The sequence below is a fragment of the Hyaena hyaena genome, unplaced genomic scaffold, assembly GCF_003009895.1.
Source record: "Hyaena hyaena isolate Hyena2069 unplaced genomic scaffold, ASM300989v1 scaffold_6, whole genome shotgun sequence".
NCBI classification, from domain to species: Eukaryota; Metazoa; Chordata; class Mammalia; order Carnivora; family Hyaenidae; genus Hyaena; species Hyaena hyaena.
The window spans coordinates 7054094-7070360 of NW_024080638.1; the positions used below are offsets into that span (position 1 = coordinate 7054094).

Genomic DNA, 16267 nt, shown 5'->3' on the forward strand with positions numbered 1-16267 from the left:
AAAAAAAAAAAAAAAACATGGGGCTCGAACTCACGAACAGCGAGATTATGACCTGAGCTGAAGTTGGATGCTTAGCCAACTGAGCCACCCAGGTGCCCTTGGAATGCTTGCTTAAGAACGATTCTGAGGCCACGTCTAGATTCACTCAGAGTGAGTGTGACCCATTAGCAATGTTTGCTATTGGGCAAGAACAGGAAGTAGTGGTATTTGTTACAACACATTTGAAACCCCAGACTGAGGTGTTTGTATATAAGTGCTTTGAATATGAGACAAAAAGGAGTGACTTCAGCAAATCACTTTCATTTACCTATAGTCACAATTTATCTTCAGTCTTTTTAAAAAATAGCATATAGGAGAAACACAGTACGGAAATATAGGTATAATTCATTATTTTAATAAAAGGATGTGTGTTTGATAGGAAAAGTCTGTGAATTCAATATCAAGGTTAATGCCATGTCCTCAGGTTCACCACCCTAAACTAAAGTTTCTAATAGGCGTAGAAACTTTTTCTTTGTAAACAACACCATGGAGTGGGCTCCGTGAAAATTTTAATCAGTGTTGATGGATGCATATTAAAATGACTTAAACTGTGAAAATAATACATTTACATTATCTAAAAATTCACATACAGTATACAGTAAAAAGGAGGTCCTCCTGTATTCATGTGCTCCTGGCAACCACTATAAAGTTTCTTCTGTATTTTTTCAAACTAAGTCTATTCACATACAAATATATGTACACGTATATACATACATACATATATACACACACAGAGACAGGCAAATGCACACCCTTTTTGTACAAAAGTGGGAACATACTATACACACAGTTCAGCAACCTGTTTTTTTCACTTAACAATGTATCTTGAACATCACTCTCCACCAGCACCTGTGTATCCTAAGCTGCTTTCATTTTTTCTCTTAATTTTCTGTTAATATTTTGTGCATAAATAACTTTTAGAAAGCTTGCAGGTGACACAGAAGCTAACAAAGACATTAAGAAAGTGCGAGGTGATAATATCAAAAACGAGGCTCATACCAATGGCCACACACACTTATACGTGTAAAGTAACAGATAATGCAAATTCATTCTCACATGCGGTGCTTAAGTACACAACACTCAAGCAACTCAGGAATTGTCAGTATATGTAATCTGCTTCTCTACTGCTCTGATTTTTCAGCTTATTAACAATTTTAAAAGCTTTATATGATGGTCTGAATATATAATTTGAGTATTTTTAAAACAATATTTTATGTGAAAGGTTGATATCAAGTTTAAACTCTCCATCCATTGCTTCTATGTAAGATTCACTTTCAAATTCTCTCATGGGTAATGAGGCGTGACTTCTTATTAAAGGCTTCATAACATCCTTAAAACTCAGACTACTTCTAAGGTTAAATAAAACCTTTAGCTAAAAGGATTTCCCACTTTAATTTCACCCATGAGATTTTTCTTCTGAATGAATTTTCACATGTTTGGTAAGGGATGCATTTTGTTTGAAAGCTTTTCCACATTCATTGCATTCATAGGGTTTCTCTCCAGTGTGGGATCTCTGATGTATAACAAGTTGTGACTTTACATTGAAAGCTTTTCCACATTCATTACATTCAAAAGGTTTCTCCCCAGTATGAGTTCTCTGATGTACGATGAGGTGTGACTTTTGGCTAAAAGCTTTCCCACATTCGTTACATTCATAGGGTTTCTCCCCGGTATGAACTCTCTGATGTTGAGTAAGTCCTTCAATTTGTTTGAAGGCCTTTCCACACTGATTACATTCAAAAGGACTTTCACCTGTATGAGTTCTCATGTGGTAAGTAAGAGAGGAGCTGTGTCCAAATGCTTTTCCACATTCATTACATTTGTAGGGTTTCTCCTTAGTATGAGTTCTTTGATGTATAATGAGGTGTGACTTCTTGCTGAAAGCTTTCCCACATTCATTACATTCAAAGGGTTTCTCACCTGTATGAATTCTCATATGTTTAGTAAGGGATGAGCTATACTTAAAAGCCTTTCCACATTCACTACATTCATATGGTATTTCCCCTGTATGAGTTCTCACATGTTCAGTAAGAGAGGAGTTATACCTAAAAGATTTTCCACATTCCTTACATTCATAGGGCTTCTCACCTGTATGAGATCTTACATGTTGAATCAGGTTTGAGCTGTGTCTAAAGGTTTTCCCACACTCAGTACATTTATAGGGCTTTTCCCCCGTATGAACTCTCAGATGGTCAGTGAGGGCATGTTTATGACTGTGGGCTTTGCCACACTGAGTACATTCATAAGGCTTTTCTCCAGTGTGAGTTCTCTGATGTACAACGAGGTGTGACTTTTGGCTAAAGGCTATCCCACATTCATCACATTCATATGGTTTCTCCCCAGTATGAATTCTCTGATGGTCAGTAAGTCCTTGTTTGTGACTGAGAACCTTCCCACATTGATTACATTCGTAGGGTTTGGCTTTAGCTGGAGTTTTGTCACACTTAGTAGATGAGCTATAGTTGGATGATTTCTCATGTGTCTTTCCAGTTTGAATTTTGTCACATTTAGTGTGGGATGAGCTACGATGAGCTAATTTCTCATGTTTCTTGCCAGTTTGAGCTTTGTCTTGCTTATTAGATAAGCTATGGTTGGATAATTTCTGTTTCTTCGCAGTTTGATTTTTGTTTTTCTTTGTATCAGGTAAGCTATGGCTGAGAGATTTCTTGTGCTCTTTAGCTACATTAGGTTTCTTTTTTGCACAGTTTCTTATATGTCCAAGTAAATCTAAATTCTGTTTCAAACTCTTTCCATGTGAATCAAATTTAAGCTTCTTTTTGGAAGGAACATGTTTTGTACTCACATTTATTTCCCCCAGTGAACTACATTCATGGCCTTTCTTCTTGGTCAGACTTTTTTTCTTGAATGCAACTTCCCTATGGAGTTTGTTTTGAGATTCCTGTTGATTTGGTAGCTGGTCATTATCTTGTTGGACTTCTTCTAAAATGGAATTCAATGAGACATTCTTATGAATCTTTATACTCTCATATTTTGGAATACATCCTATAAAACAAATGCCCAATTGTGAGGCCGAATCTTTATCCAAGCCTCATAATCCAAGGTCAATGACTATCAAGTGCAAATGTCCCTAAGCTCTTGGGCTTGAGGGGAAAGTGCTGTAGCAAAAACAAGAAAAGATAATTGACAATAGGAATTAGAAAAACTTTTGCCTGTTTATAAATATGACCTTGTAACCTGGGATAGATGATAAAATAAACTGAAGGAGCAGTAACTAGGTAACAGATGAAGTTTAAAGAGCCTGTGATTGCAGTTGGTATTTTTTGCGGTTTCTCCCCAGCCCAAGCTTCCCAGCTTTGACAACTCCCAATCCATCCACAATATTTGGCTCCCAGAACCTGTACTACATTAATTCAGCTCTCCATGAAGACACATCTGGCTCGAGCCAAGGTGTCCAATAAGAGCTTTCCTCCTAAATATTTAGACTCTAGTTTGTCTCCACTGGGTTTTACAATGATATAAAATAAGTGCAATAAAGTCATATCTTCTCTGTGTAAACAGAAATTTTATCAGTACAAAGAATGAAGCATATCTCCACAGAGAAGCAGAGATGTAAGATCACATATCCTCAAAGAGACCATTTATATAATCCCAATTCTTGATGGCTTCCCAGTTCCTAGTTCCAGTCCCTGGTAGGCTCAGGCTGACATATCTACCTTTAGGTTACAAGAGATAAACCAAAGTCCTTATAATACATTCCTCGATTTACTTGGGCAAGCCTAAGTACATTTTTGTTACTGCACTCCAAAAAGCCAAAATAGAGAAAATAAGATAAGTGTACCAGGAAATACCGAACAGCTTATAGGTGAATAAGGGAATAAGCAGGAAAGGGTATTCCACTCCTACCACCTATGATCAATATAATAATGACATTCCTACACTAAAAAACAAACCAACAAATTAAAAAAAAAAACAACTCAAAAATCAACCAAAGAATCGCTTCTCGGCCTTTTGGCTAAGATCAAGTGAAAAATCAACCAAAGAAAAACCAGCCCTATAGCTTCAGAGTTCCCTGATGCTTTTACCATGATAAAATTCATAGAAATGAGACTGGCATAGAAATGAGATTTCCACCATTTGGATTTACAATGGACGCATGTATTTGTTTTCCAACAGTTCACTATGGAACATACCATAGTTTCTGCCAGGTCACTCTACTAATTACTAATCATAAATTTTAAGCTTATTCCCAGCTTTAAGTGATTGCTCACATCCTTCCCTCCACACGTTATACAATTATACATTTCAAGATATCTTCCCACTGTGTGATTTCCTTCTCTGAGTTCACCATCCACACTGATACATGGAGGCAATTACATTTGTGCCATATGATCCAAACTCTGATCAAAAACAACTGAACAGTGGTAGACACACAGGGTGCAAGCTAGACCAATAATATTCTCTCGCCTAAGAATTTAGAATTGAGGGGCGCCTGGGTGGCTTAGTCAGTTAAGCGTCCGACTTTCGCTTAGGTCATGATCTCGCGGTTCATGGGTTCGAGCCCCGCATCGGGCTCTGTGCTGACTGCCAGCTTGGAGCCTGGAGCCTGTTTCAGAGTCTGTGACTCCCTCTCTCTCTCTGACTCTCCCCTGCTCACGCTGTCTCTCTCTCTCCTAGAAATAAATAAAACGTTAAAAAAAAAAATTTAAAAAAAAATTTAGAATTGAAATTGAAAGACTTCTTTTAGCTAGGTATAGATGTGACATGTGTAAAAATCCAAAAACTTAAAGAGTTGGAACTACCATTTTGAAGTATTTTTTTTTCAGTTATGTGCGTGGAAAAACAGAAAAAGCTTTAGGATGGGAATTAAACAGACTCAAAGAGAGAAGCAGATATAAGAGTCTCCAAGAATGAAAGAGATAGAAATTGAATAGCTACCTTGGTCATAAAGGAACATTACAGGGATAAAGTGAAAAGTAGGATCAAACAGAAAAGAGGTATTTGGATATAAGCCAGGAAACACCATGACCTTCATGGAGGACTTTTAAGAGATTAGTTCCTGTGGGGTAAAAAAAAAAAAAAAAAAAAAAAGAAAACAACTTTTTTTTAAATTTTTTTTTTAAATTTATTTCTAGGAGAGAGAGAGAGAGACAGCTTGAGCAGGGGAGGGTCAGAGAGAGAGGGAGTCACAGACTGAAACAGGCTTCAGGCTCTGAGCTGGCAGTCAGCACAGAGCCCGACGCGGGGCTTGAACCCACGAACTGTGAGATCATGACCTAAGCGAAAGTCGGACGCTTAACCGACTAAGCCACCCAGGAGCCCCAAAAGAAATCAACTTTTGTAGGTATAGATATAGTGGTATAGATATAACAGGGAGAGGTAGAGATGCCAGCTGCTTTTTCATTTAGGAAACTTCAAGTGGTACAAGCATTTTGGGGAAGAGTAGAACAAGAGCAGGACAAAGGCAGCCTCATCCAATGTTCAAGGATGCTGGAGAGGATAGAGACAAATCTTCTGGGAAGAAAAGGATCAAAACTCAAATCTTTCCCCTTGAGATGTAACATTATAAGAACCTCTTATTATGATGGAGATTGACCAGCAGGAAAAGATATAAAGCACTATGAGAGAAATTTACCATGAGGGGAAAAAACAGAATCTGAACTAGTGAAATGGTGTAAGAAATAGGGTAATAATGGAGAGAGTTGAGTCTCACAGAGCATGTGATTAAGACTGTTGGCTTATCCTGAATCTGAGAGAGTAACTAAAACCTGAACTTTAAGCTAAAATGACTGTAACTTGAAAAACTGAAGTATATAGCTCACTAGACTCAGCAAATCATTGGAGGGAATAGTCTTTCCTTGAAGCAACTCCAAGTGCTATATAAGAACCTGAATCAAGAAGAAAGTCACTGTAGCAATGATAAAGATGTGTTAAATGACTCGGGATTATTTTTCAGTTGCAACACCAAGTATCAGAGGGAAAGTTAACACAGCCAAAATTGGAGCCACTAATGGATGGATCAAAAATTCCATGAAGTCCTTTCATTTGTCATTTGAAGAACTAGTCCTTCTGGTTTCAAGAAATTTATGGAGACTTGGAAAATTCAGAGGACACTTAAAAATATGTTATAAACATTCTGATAACGTGGGGACTATAGAGATATAAATATTAAGTATTTTATAATTTAATACTTGGTGGCAACATCTAACATGAATCATTTAAAAAGTGGATTCAACAAATCAGCCTAAGAATTAGAACAATTTAGGTATGAGAAATATAAAGCGAATTTGGGTGATGTCCGTGAGAACTGAAGAAAGCAAACAAATAAACCAGGACCTGAGAAGAGGATAGAAAAAGAGAAGGCAGAGAGCAAAGGTGCACCAGAACTCCATGGTAGACAGGCCCCAAATCAAAGTAGACCCTGATAAAAATAGGGAAGGTTAAAGGAAGCTCTAATTTAGAAAGAAAGATAAAGCTTTCCATTTCTGACACTCTGAGAATGAGCTTTCCTGTAAGCAGGTAATATAGGAGTGCAACACGAAGAAACTGGAGATTTATCTGGACAAGGTAAATTTTTCTTGAAAGTCATCCGTGTAGAATAAATAGCTTGTATTTGAACGAGTGATTCTTTTGAGGGAAATATAAAGGAAAAAAAAAGATAGTAGAAGACAAAACCTTAGCAACACTTCAGCAAAGTGGAAAGAAGAGAATCTGGTGAAATAAATGTAAAGAAGCATTTGGAAGATAAGATCAGGTTTAAGTGGCATATAATTTAAGCTAGGTCGGCAAGAATTTCATGCTGATGAAAACTATTAAAATATGCGCTGGAAGGTTAGTACTGGTTACTTTAAAGCCAGAAATGTGCATAGAGACATGAATTCTGTGGGACTTGACTGTAGAGGTTAAGGAGTAAATGGAAATGATGATTTATTATAGACCACAGGTCTAGAGCATTTTCACAGTGAAAGGAGGGAAATGGAAAGTAATTAAAGGCAGGGAAGCATCATGCCAAGAGATTTGGAAAGAAGATGAATCCAAGAAAGTCTGAACACATAAGGAGAGAAATATGATACCATGGTGTCCCAGAGTCTGAGTGGATGAAGGGAAAAATACTGAAGATATTAGTAAAAAAAAAAAAAAAAAAAAAAAAAGAAGAAGAAGATAATGAAAAACAGCACTGCTTTAAATAAGGGAAGCAGTAATGGGATTCTGACAACAGCTAGGAGGGTTCACTGCTCCTTCTGGAAGCTGAGCAATGGACAGCATGGATGAGGAGAGACGATTATATGGAAAGGTCAGTTAGGCATCTGAGGGGCTGCTATCTAAAAGTTCAGAACTCTAGTTTTCACCCTTTTCCCTACCAAAATACAAATGGTGTGGCACATTGTCTTACTGTTCCCTGTGGAAAGATTGTACCTCCCCGACCCACTGTATGCCACTCGAATCCTCCCTGGGGAAGGTGGTACATTCCTACCCTCCTGAATTTAGGAGTGGCCAGGCGATCTACTCTAACCAATTAACCAATAAAATACAAGCAGAAAGAGATATCTACCACTTCCAATCGGTAATTTTAAGTCATCAAGTGGTTCTACTCATTCTTCTTTCCTTCTGCTATAAGAGCAGAATTTGCCAAATAGGGACTGTTCTCTGGATGTAGGTCCAGAGGATAATGTGGAATAGGGCTACAGCATGAGCAAGAAACAAATCTTTCTGGTTGGAAGCCACTGAGATTTGGGGGGCATTCCTTAACGGAGCACAACTTAGCCTAAGCTCACTGATGCAAGTGGTATAAGCAAACCCCCATGCAAACACTGGCTCACAACTATCGTGACTCTCATATGAGAACCTCACACATGGACAGTTCATAGACAGAAGAGATATTAGAATCTCCAAGGCTAGAGAATCTTTGTAGTTTGAACCCCTCCTCCCCTAGGAAAAAATAGTTTTCAACTGGTACTCCGGTTAAGAAAGAAATGTCTTGAATATTTAAGATTTTAAAAATAGGGGCGCCTGGGTGGCTTAGTCAGTTAAGCTTCCAACTTTCACTTAGGTCACGATCTTGCAGTTCGTGGGTTCGGGCCCAGCGTCAGGCTCTGTGCTGACTGCCAGCTCAGAGGCTGGAGCCTGTTTCAGATTCTGTGTCTCCCTCTCTCTCTGACCCTCCCCTGCTCACGCTGTCTCTCTCTCCTATAAATAAATAAAAACACTGAAAAAAATAAAAATAAAATAAAATAAAATAAAAATAAAAATAAATTATTCATTGGGGTGGCTGGGTGGCTCAGTCAAGCATCTGACTTTGACTCAGATCATAATCTCATGATTCATGAGCCCCGTGTCAGGCTCTGTGCTGACAGCTCAGAGCCTGGAGCCTGCTGTGGATCCCCCATCTCCCTCTCTCTGACCCTCCCCCACTCACGCTCTCTCTCCCTCTCTCAAAAATAAATACATTAAAAATTAATTAATTACTTAATTAAAGAATTACAAAGTTACCACCAAAAAACTAGGAACTTACTTCCATTGGTTCCTGTTTGCTTGGGTGCTGCTATTTCACTGGGACCACCTTGTCCGGGTTTTTTGCCCTTCCCCAGCCATGGCTCTTCTCCTTTTTCCAACTGGGAGATCATGTCTGGTTTGGGAGCCTGATACCCTGCTCATGAGAAATGGTACAAATTGAGTGTTAGGAAAACAAACATCCCAGAAATCAAGTCCGAATATTTGGACTTGAGAGTCTTGAAAGAATAAAGAATATACAGTTCCTGAAATTTCACAATGGCTGCCCATGTACGCCATCTAAGGAGACCTTCCATTTTGGAGACAGAGGCACAAGTATCTTGTGTCGTACTCAAAAGGGATCACACTCTTTGATTCATAATAACCATGGGCAAATTTATCAAGAACTTCAGAGAGCAGGTATCCCCGTGGACACATTTTGAATTACGAAAGAATTGTCCTTACCCATTGAGGCAAGGTTGCTGTAGTTCTCCAGCATCACATCCTTATACAGGTTCTTCTGAGCAGGATCTAGTTGCTCCCATTCCTTCTGGGTAAAGGCCATAGTCACATCTTTGAATGTTACTGATCCCTGTAACAGCAATTTTCCTATTCAGTCTAATGTTATCCACATTAGTGAGTGATTTGGCCAAGATAATAACGTTTGGTTCTTACCTCGACCATTCAATGTTGATCAGGATGTTATATTGGGTACTAATTCTTTACCCTATTCTGCATTTTTTTTTCAGAGACAAAAATCATATTAAGAATTGTCCCTATTATGGACTGAATGTTTGTGTATCCCTAAAATTCATATGTTGACACCCTCCCCTCCCATGTGATGGTATTAGGAGATAGCACCTGCAGGAAGTAGTTAGAATTGGCTGAGTTCATGAGGGTGGAGCATCTACGAACAGGATTGATGCTCATAGAAGAGTCACAAGACAGCTTATTTCCTCTCTCTGTTCCTTCTGTCAAGTGAGGATACAAGAAATCTGCAACCTGGCAGATGGTCTCACCAGATCCCAAGCAGGCTCATACCCTGATCTTGGACTTCTCGCCTCCAGAATTGTCAGACGTTAATTTCTGTTCTTTATAAGCTACTCAGTTTATGGTACTTTGTTGTAGCAGCCTAAACTGACTAAGATAGTCCCACTTGTGAATTTGTTTATTCAAGAGGATAAAAAAAAAAAATCAAACGACTATGGGAGAGAAAGTCAATTACCAAAAACCAACAGAATCAGCCTTTATTTTTTCTTCTATAACAAAAAACAGTGCAATAGAGTTTATGAGGTAGAAGAATTGAGATCCTTGACTTTTATAACCAGTCAAAAAATCATCTATATGTGGAAGCAAAAGTAACATATTTTAGGCATGTAAGGATGCAGAATATATAATATCTATATATTTAGGAAAGGAGAAGGACAGGGAAGGAGGAGGAGGAGAGGAAAAGGAGTGATTTTTAAAAGAAGGAAAAGTGAATCAGTATAAAGATTTCAAGATTGGGAAAGACATAATGTACAAGAAAGAGCTGTGATTAATAAAACCAGTCAAATGTCTAGGTTACATCCAAGTAACTGGATAATGTTCTTGTACAACTGTTATAAAAGTGCTTAAAATCAAGAGGCGTGACTTAAGAAAAATAAACAGGAATATAACTGGTAGGGGTGGGGGCAGGGGAGAAATGAAAACATGTTCAAGATCTTCTCTTATTAGGCAGGTGAGAGGAGGAGACACAGCCACTGGAGAAGTTTGCCACTAACGAATACACGCTCGAACAGGTTTGTTTCACACTGAAAAAAAAAACTCCGTAACTTCACAGACCACCAATCAATGAACTGTGTATGTCACCAATCTCTGACCTCACAAACATCCCGTCATGGACATCTAAGAAGCTCCATCAGTGACTGTCACTGACATAATTCCAAAATGTCTGATCCCAATAAATTCCCCTGTCACTAACAGCAACAGATCTCCCCAGTTGCGCCCCCAGCCCCGACACTCCAATCACAAAATCCCACAGGTCTCTCAACTATGGATACCCACGGAACACATCAGCCTCTGTCTCTGACAGGACTCCAAATCCCTATTCTATCAATCCCCAATCACTGACGCCATCAGAACTCCACCAACAGTGGCCTTTGCAGAAACCCTAATCAGTACCAGCAAACTCCGTTGTACCTTCCACCTCTTCAGCCATTCCCTTCACTGGCTTGCTTTACCTGAAATCTACCAGTGTCCTGAGCATCCTGCTCCCTTACAAGGCTTCCTGCTGGAGGCTGTTTCGGCTCAACCACGCCTCGTGTACTTCATGGCCTTAAGATGAGGTAAACGATAACTTTCAACTATTCTTCATTCATCCTTCAAAGTCCCTATCGTGTTTAGAGTACCACCAGACTTCAACCCATTAACCCTCCATTTCAACAATTAACTAGAAGAACTCACAGCCTCACCATAGAGTTGTACTCACAGCTACAATTTAGTACAACTAAGGAAAAGGTGCATGGGGTGGGGTCTAGAGGAAGCCAGGCACAAGTATCCAGGAGTCCTCTCCCAGAGAAGTCACACAGGACACACTTGATTCCTCTAGAAATAAGTTGTGAGAATGCGTGTAAAACTCTGTTTCCCAAGGAAGCGTCTTAGAGACTCAGTGGCACTCACAGGCACCCTCTGCCTGGCACACGCTAAAGTCCCAGATTCTCAGAAGGAAACCAGGAGTTCAGCATAAACCGCATTGCTTACACAGTTTAACTTAAATTTTTTTAATGTTTCATTTTTTTTGAGAGAGAGAGAGAGTGAGGGAGGGGGAGAGAGAGAGAGAGAAAGAGAGAGAGACAGAATCCGAAGCAGGCTCCAGGCTCTGAGCTGACAGCACAGAGCCCAATGCAGGGCTCAAATTCATAAACTGTGAGATCATGACCTGAGTCAAAGTCGGACACTTAACCGACTGAGCCACCCAAGTGCCCCTACACAGTTTAGTTGAGGCACGGTGAGCCACTTTCATCATTTCTGGGAACGGTGCGAAGGCTCCTGAAGTCTAAGTTCTCAGATGTCAGCCAAAGGTCAACCTTGCAAACAGGCTTTTCTAAGGACAGCTGTTTGGGGCCGCTTAACGTCAACTCCTCTGCACAGTAATTCTGCCTCATTCACTGCGAACTTGAGCACCAGCTTCCTCTTCCCCACAGCTCCTCCACTAACTGCATCAACGCAGAAGAGTCATCCCACACCCTGGCCTTTCTCTTTCCTGACTCCAACAATCTTCTCTTCTACCCAAACTCAGCCACGGATTCGTCACCCAGTCATTCCTTAGATCCTTGCCAATACATTACCGCACCTCTCACCTCTCTACTTAAAACACTATCCTGCCAGCTTACTTCTTCTAGTCAATACTTCTCCAGATGCGTTCAGCCCTCCTATCCATCAATCCTAACCACTTTTTCACAACCTTCCATTGCCACGCAGCCTTACCTTTCTTCTATCTTGCTTAGATCTATTTCTAGCTTCTTTTATCTTGTTTAGATTTAGTTCTAACACCATACCCACTCCACAGCAAACAGCTTTCACTTCCTTCCCCCTCTTCTTCTCCACTGTACCTCCCTAACAAAGCCTCAAACTTAACCAAACCCAGCTCTCCTCTTAATCTCTGCCTGCAACCTTCTAGCCAAACATTCCAAGAGAGAAAATTCAAACAACTGTGCTGACTGGACTCACTTCAAAATTTATGACACATATTTCAAATGGGCACCCAATACTGAGAGCTTCCTGTTCCTCTTTCCAAGATTATTATTCCAAACATTCTCCTCTCTCTCTGAAATCTCCACCACCTACTCCTTTCCCACTCTGAGCTGATGAATTCGCCTTATACTTTCAAAGAGAAAATAAGTATAAGTGGACAAGAACTACCTTGCCGTGTTACCACCAGTTCCGCCAATCTGTTTCCAAACCCCTATCATCTGTCTCCTTTCCGTTAAAATGGAAGAAGTGTCCCTTCTCTCAACAAGGGCAGTTTCTCCACTTATGCTTTGGATTCTATCCTCAACTGCTTTCTTGAGGACGTCACCCCTGCAATTAACGTCTCTCTCTTTTGTACCACCTATTTTTCCCTTTCTACTGAATCATTCCTATTGACATACAACGTTGTTTTAATATCATTCATCTCATGAAAACCGTCTCTTAATCACATGTCCATTCCAATGCCAGTTTATTTGCTCCTTTTACCAGCAAGGGTTGTCTATACTCGCTGTCTCTACTTCATTACCTCCATTCTTTCGATTCATTCCAACAGGATTTTACCCCCATCACTCCACTAAAAAAGCTCTTATCAATCAAAAGATAAGATTGAGCTACATCTTGCCAAAGTCAAAGTCTCTGCAGTGAGAAGTCTGGGACTCACAAGAGCTTATAACACAACTGACTCGCATTGTCTTGAAAAGGTTTCTTCCTTAGGGTTCTTTGACACCACGTTTACAATTTTCATCCTATCTCAGTGGCTACTCCTCATTCTCTCTCTCTCTCTTTTTTTTTTTTTTTTTCCTGTCATCTTCCAAATCTCTAAATGTCTGAGAGACGCAAAGCTGTCTTTGGTCCCTCTTTTCTTCTCTATCTGCCTGCTCTCTGCAGGTGACTTCATTCAATCTTACTGCTTCAAGGACCATCTTTACACTGATGTCTTTCACATATGGATTCTTCAGCCCACACCTCTCCTAAGTTCTAGATTCATACATGGAATGACCATTCAACAGCTCTACTTGGCCATGTGATGGGCATCTTGATGTGGCCAAAACAGAACCACGGTCATCCGCTCTGACTCCCATTTATATCCACCCAATCTGGTCCTCTCCAACACAACTCTGTCGCAGAAAAAGGAAGCACCTTTTATCCCATTCCTCTACCCAAAAGTCTAGATGTAAATCTTGATTCTTCTCTTCCCTCATGCTTCATATCGGCTCATCAGGAAGTCCTGCTGGCTCATCTCTAGATGTATTCTGCATTTGATTGTCCGCTTCCCTGCTACGACCCTGTTATAAACCATCGTTATCGCTTCCCTTTCACTATTGCAATAAACTCCTAAAGGACCTCTGCACACAGACAGGGACAATTCGGTTTCCAACTACCACAGGCACCGTAATCTCCGACTCCCACAGACCACACATTGCCACACACCTCCCCAATCCCTGACACACCACAAAGCCCCCATTTCTGATCCCCACAGCCTTCCAAACCCTGGCCTTTCGGACCGCCCTCCCCCAACCCCCAATCACTGGCGCAGATATCTCAAAACACGGATTTCCTTACTCTGTGGCACCCACGGACCCCGCGGGCCCCCCATCACTGCCCCACAGATCCCCCCAGAACGCTGACCACCCCTCCCCCGCCATTAGGTCCTCCAGCCTCGCCCCCAATTCCCAAATCGCTGGTCTCAGGGACCGCAGTCACCCTCCAATCACCGACCCCCAACTGGCCCACCTCGGACCACCCGGCCGCCCCGCCCCGCCACCGCGCTCACCGCGGCGCTGGCCCCCGGCTCCGACACGGCCATCTCCGCCGTACGGCCGGCCCCTTCGGCCGTTCCCGCACCCCTCCTCCGGCCCACGCTCCCCCGCTTTGTGAGGACCGGGTCGCAGGCGGACGCCGACATGGCGGCTGCTCGAAGCGCGGCCTTAGCGTGTCCGGCGGCTGCGATGGCGGCGCCCCTGGGTATGGCGGGAGGGCGCGGCCATCTTGACCGAGGCTCCGCCGTACAGCGGGGGCCCCGCGCTCCCGGCGCGCGCGCAGGCGGGTGGCCCCGGGGCGCCGCGGGGGGTCCCGAGAGCTGAGACCTGAGGCGCCGACGGCGTGCTCAGGTACTCACCGCACGGTGCCTCGCGGTGCTCGACACCGCAGCCCCGCCGCCCGGAGGCTCGGCCGCGCAAATGCAGGATTCGGGGTTGCCTTTCGGAATCGGTCCCTGCAGGCAGCCAGGTGCCGGGAGCCCCGCAATCACGAGGCCCAGCGCGAGATCCAGACAGCCAGGATAGTAGGAGAGATTGAGGAAAAGAAGGGAAACGGCCTGATCGCGCAGGCACCATGTTTCATAGGGAGAGAGCACTAATCGTTCAAATACATGTCTTTACCTGTACAGTGTAAGAACAATGAGAAACAAATGAAGCATCAGGTTCAAGGAACATATCACTCCTCGGTGAGAACCCAAGTCTGATGGAGATCAATTGAAGCCAAATAATCAAGCAATTGGAGCGGAAATAATATTTCAATGAGCTATTTGGTGTACCTACACCATAACAATTATGTGTTGAGGTTTTACTTTGTGCAGGCTACGTTGCTATGCTATGCCAGGTAATGGAGAAAGAGTGGAAACCCTGATAGAAACAGCCTTTGTTCGCCCTGCTGGAATTTACAATGCGGCAGCAGGCTTGTGACGTTATCCCAAATATATTGTTGCGTTTTCCAGAGTCAAACACACCCTGTTTCGCACCTTTGTTTAGATGAGTGAACAACTAGTTATCCCTAAGCAGTGGCTCCGTCTGTAGCCCTCACCCCCTCAATCTTTAGTCTGAATACAATTCTCAGTGCATCTTCACTGAGCTCGTGAGACTCCTTAGGCCACCTAATTTCAGGACAGTTTTCTGCCTAGTCTCCCCATCCTATTATTGAAAAGAAATTTTCTAACAATGATTTGTTGTTGCTGTTCCATAAATCACAGTGGTATGTTTCTCATTTCTTTCCCAACTATCCCAACAGTGCTTTCCCTAGTCTTGTGGCATCAATTCGATAGACTAGCAAAGTATGTTGTAAAGATTGTGATAAGCAGAATTCTAATTTGGCCCCCAATATCTCTGCCCCTGGTGTCACACCTTTAAGAGACCCCCTCTCTTCCAGGAATCTGCAATCTCACTCCCATAATGAGATCCCAAATCAGTTGATTTTGAGTTCGTAAAAGTGGAGATGATCCTGGGTGGACCTGACCTAATCAGGTGAGCCCTTAAAAGGGACTGGACCCTACCTGAAGTCAGAAATTACAAATATGAACGGGCCTGTGAAGAGGACACACAGCAAAGACCTGAAATGAGCCTCTCGGAGCTGAGAGTGGTTTTTGGTCTTCAACGAGCAAGATAATAGGACCACAGTCCTCAACAACAAGGAAATTATTTCTACTAACATTCTGAGGGAGCTGAGAAGCGTGTCTTCCTCTAGTGGAGTGTAGATTAGTACACAACCCAGCCAAAAGCTTGAATTGGGCTTTGTGTGACCCCATGCGGGGAATCCAGCCTGGCCACCATCAGACTTCTGACCTACTGACATGCTAAGATAATAAATTTGTGTTATTTTTGAGAGAGAGAGAGAGTGTAAGTGGGGGAGGGGCAGAAAGGAGGGAGACACAGAATCCCAAGCAGGATCCAGGCTCTGAGCTGTCAACCCAGAGCCCAAAGTGGGGCTAGAACTCATGAACCACATGAACTGTGAGATCATGACCTGAGCAAAAGTCCGATGCTCAACCCACTGAGCCACCCAGGTGCCCCTGATCATTTCTTACGCAGCAAAGACTCAATGAAAATTGAAGGCTGGGGTGCCTGGGTGGCTCAGTTAGTTAAGAATCCAACTTAGCGCATGTCATGATCTCCTGGTTTGTGAGTTCACGCCCCATGTGGGCTCTGTGCTGACAGCTCAGAGCCTGGAGCCTGCTTCGGGTCTGTGACTTCCTCTCTCTCTCTACCCCCACCCCTGCTCATACTCTGTCTCTCTCTGTCCCTTGAAAAATAAGTAAATGTTAAAAAAAATGTTT

The 16267-nt window shown here is 42.2% G+C and overlaps 1 protein-coding gene across 1 annotated transcript; it reads right to left on the reverse strand.

Moving 5' to 3' along the window:
• Positions 1–45: 45 nt before the first annotated feature.
• ZFP37 (ZFP37 zinc finger protein) lies at positions 46–14161 on the reverse strand. Its single transcript, XM_039241023.1, has 4 exons — positions 13994–14161; positions 8953–9079; positions 8510–8644; positions 46–2979 (listed from the first exon to the last, which is right to left on the reverse strand). The coding sequence occupies exons 1-4, from the start codon at positions 14123–14125 to the stop codon at positions 1436–1438; spliced, it is 1938 nt and encodes a 645-aa protein (XP_039096954.1). The 5' UTR covers positions 14126–14161; the 3' UTR covers positions 46–1435.
• Between the last annotated feature and the right edge of the window lie 2106 nt (positions 14162–16267).

Bases quoted from the DNA above. Each gene is read 5' to 3' on its own strand.
- ZFP37 (XM_039241023.1), bottom strand. From the start codon at position 14,125: ATGTCGGCGTCCGCCTGCGACCCGGTCCTCACAAAGCGGGGGAGCGTG. The intron at 8,645-8,952 runs GTAAGGACAATT...TCTCATGAGCAG, and splicing joins CAGCAACCTTGCCTCAATGG to GGTATCAGGCTCCCAAACCA. The intron at 2,980-8,509 runs GTAAGTTCCTAG...ATTCCATTTTAG, and splicing joins GCAAACAGGAACCAATGGAA to AAGAAGTCCAACAAGATAAT.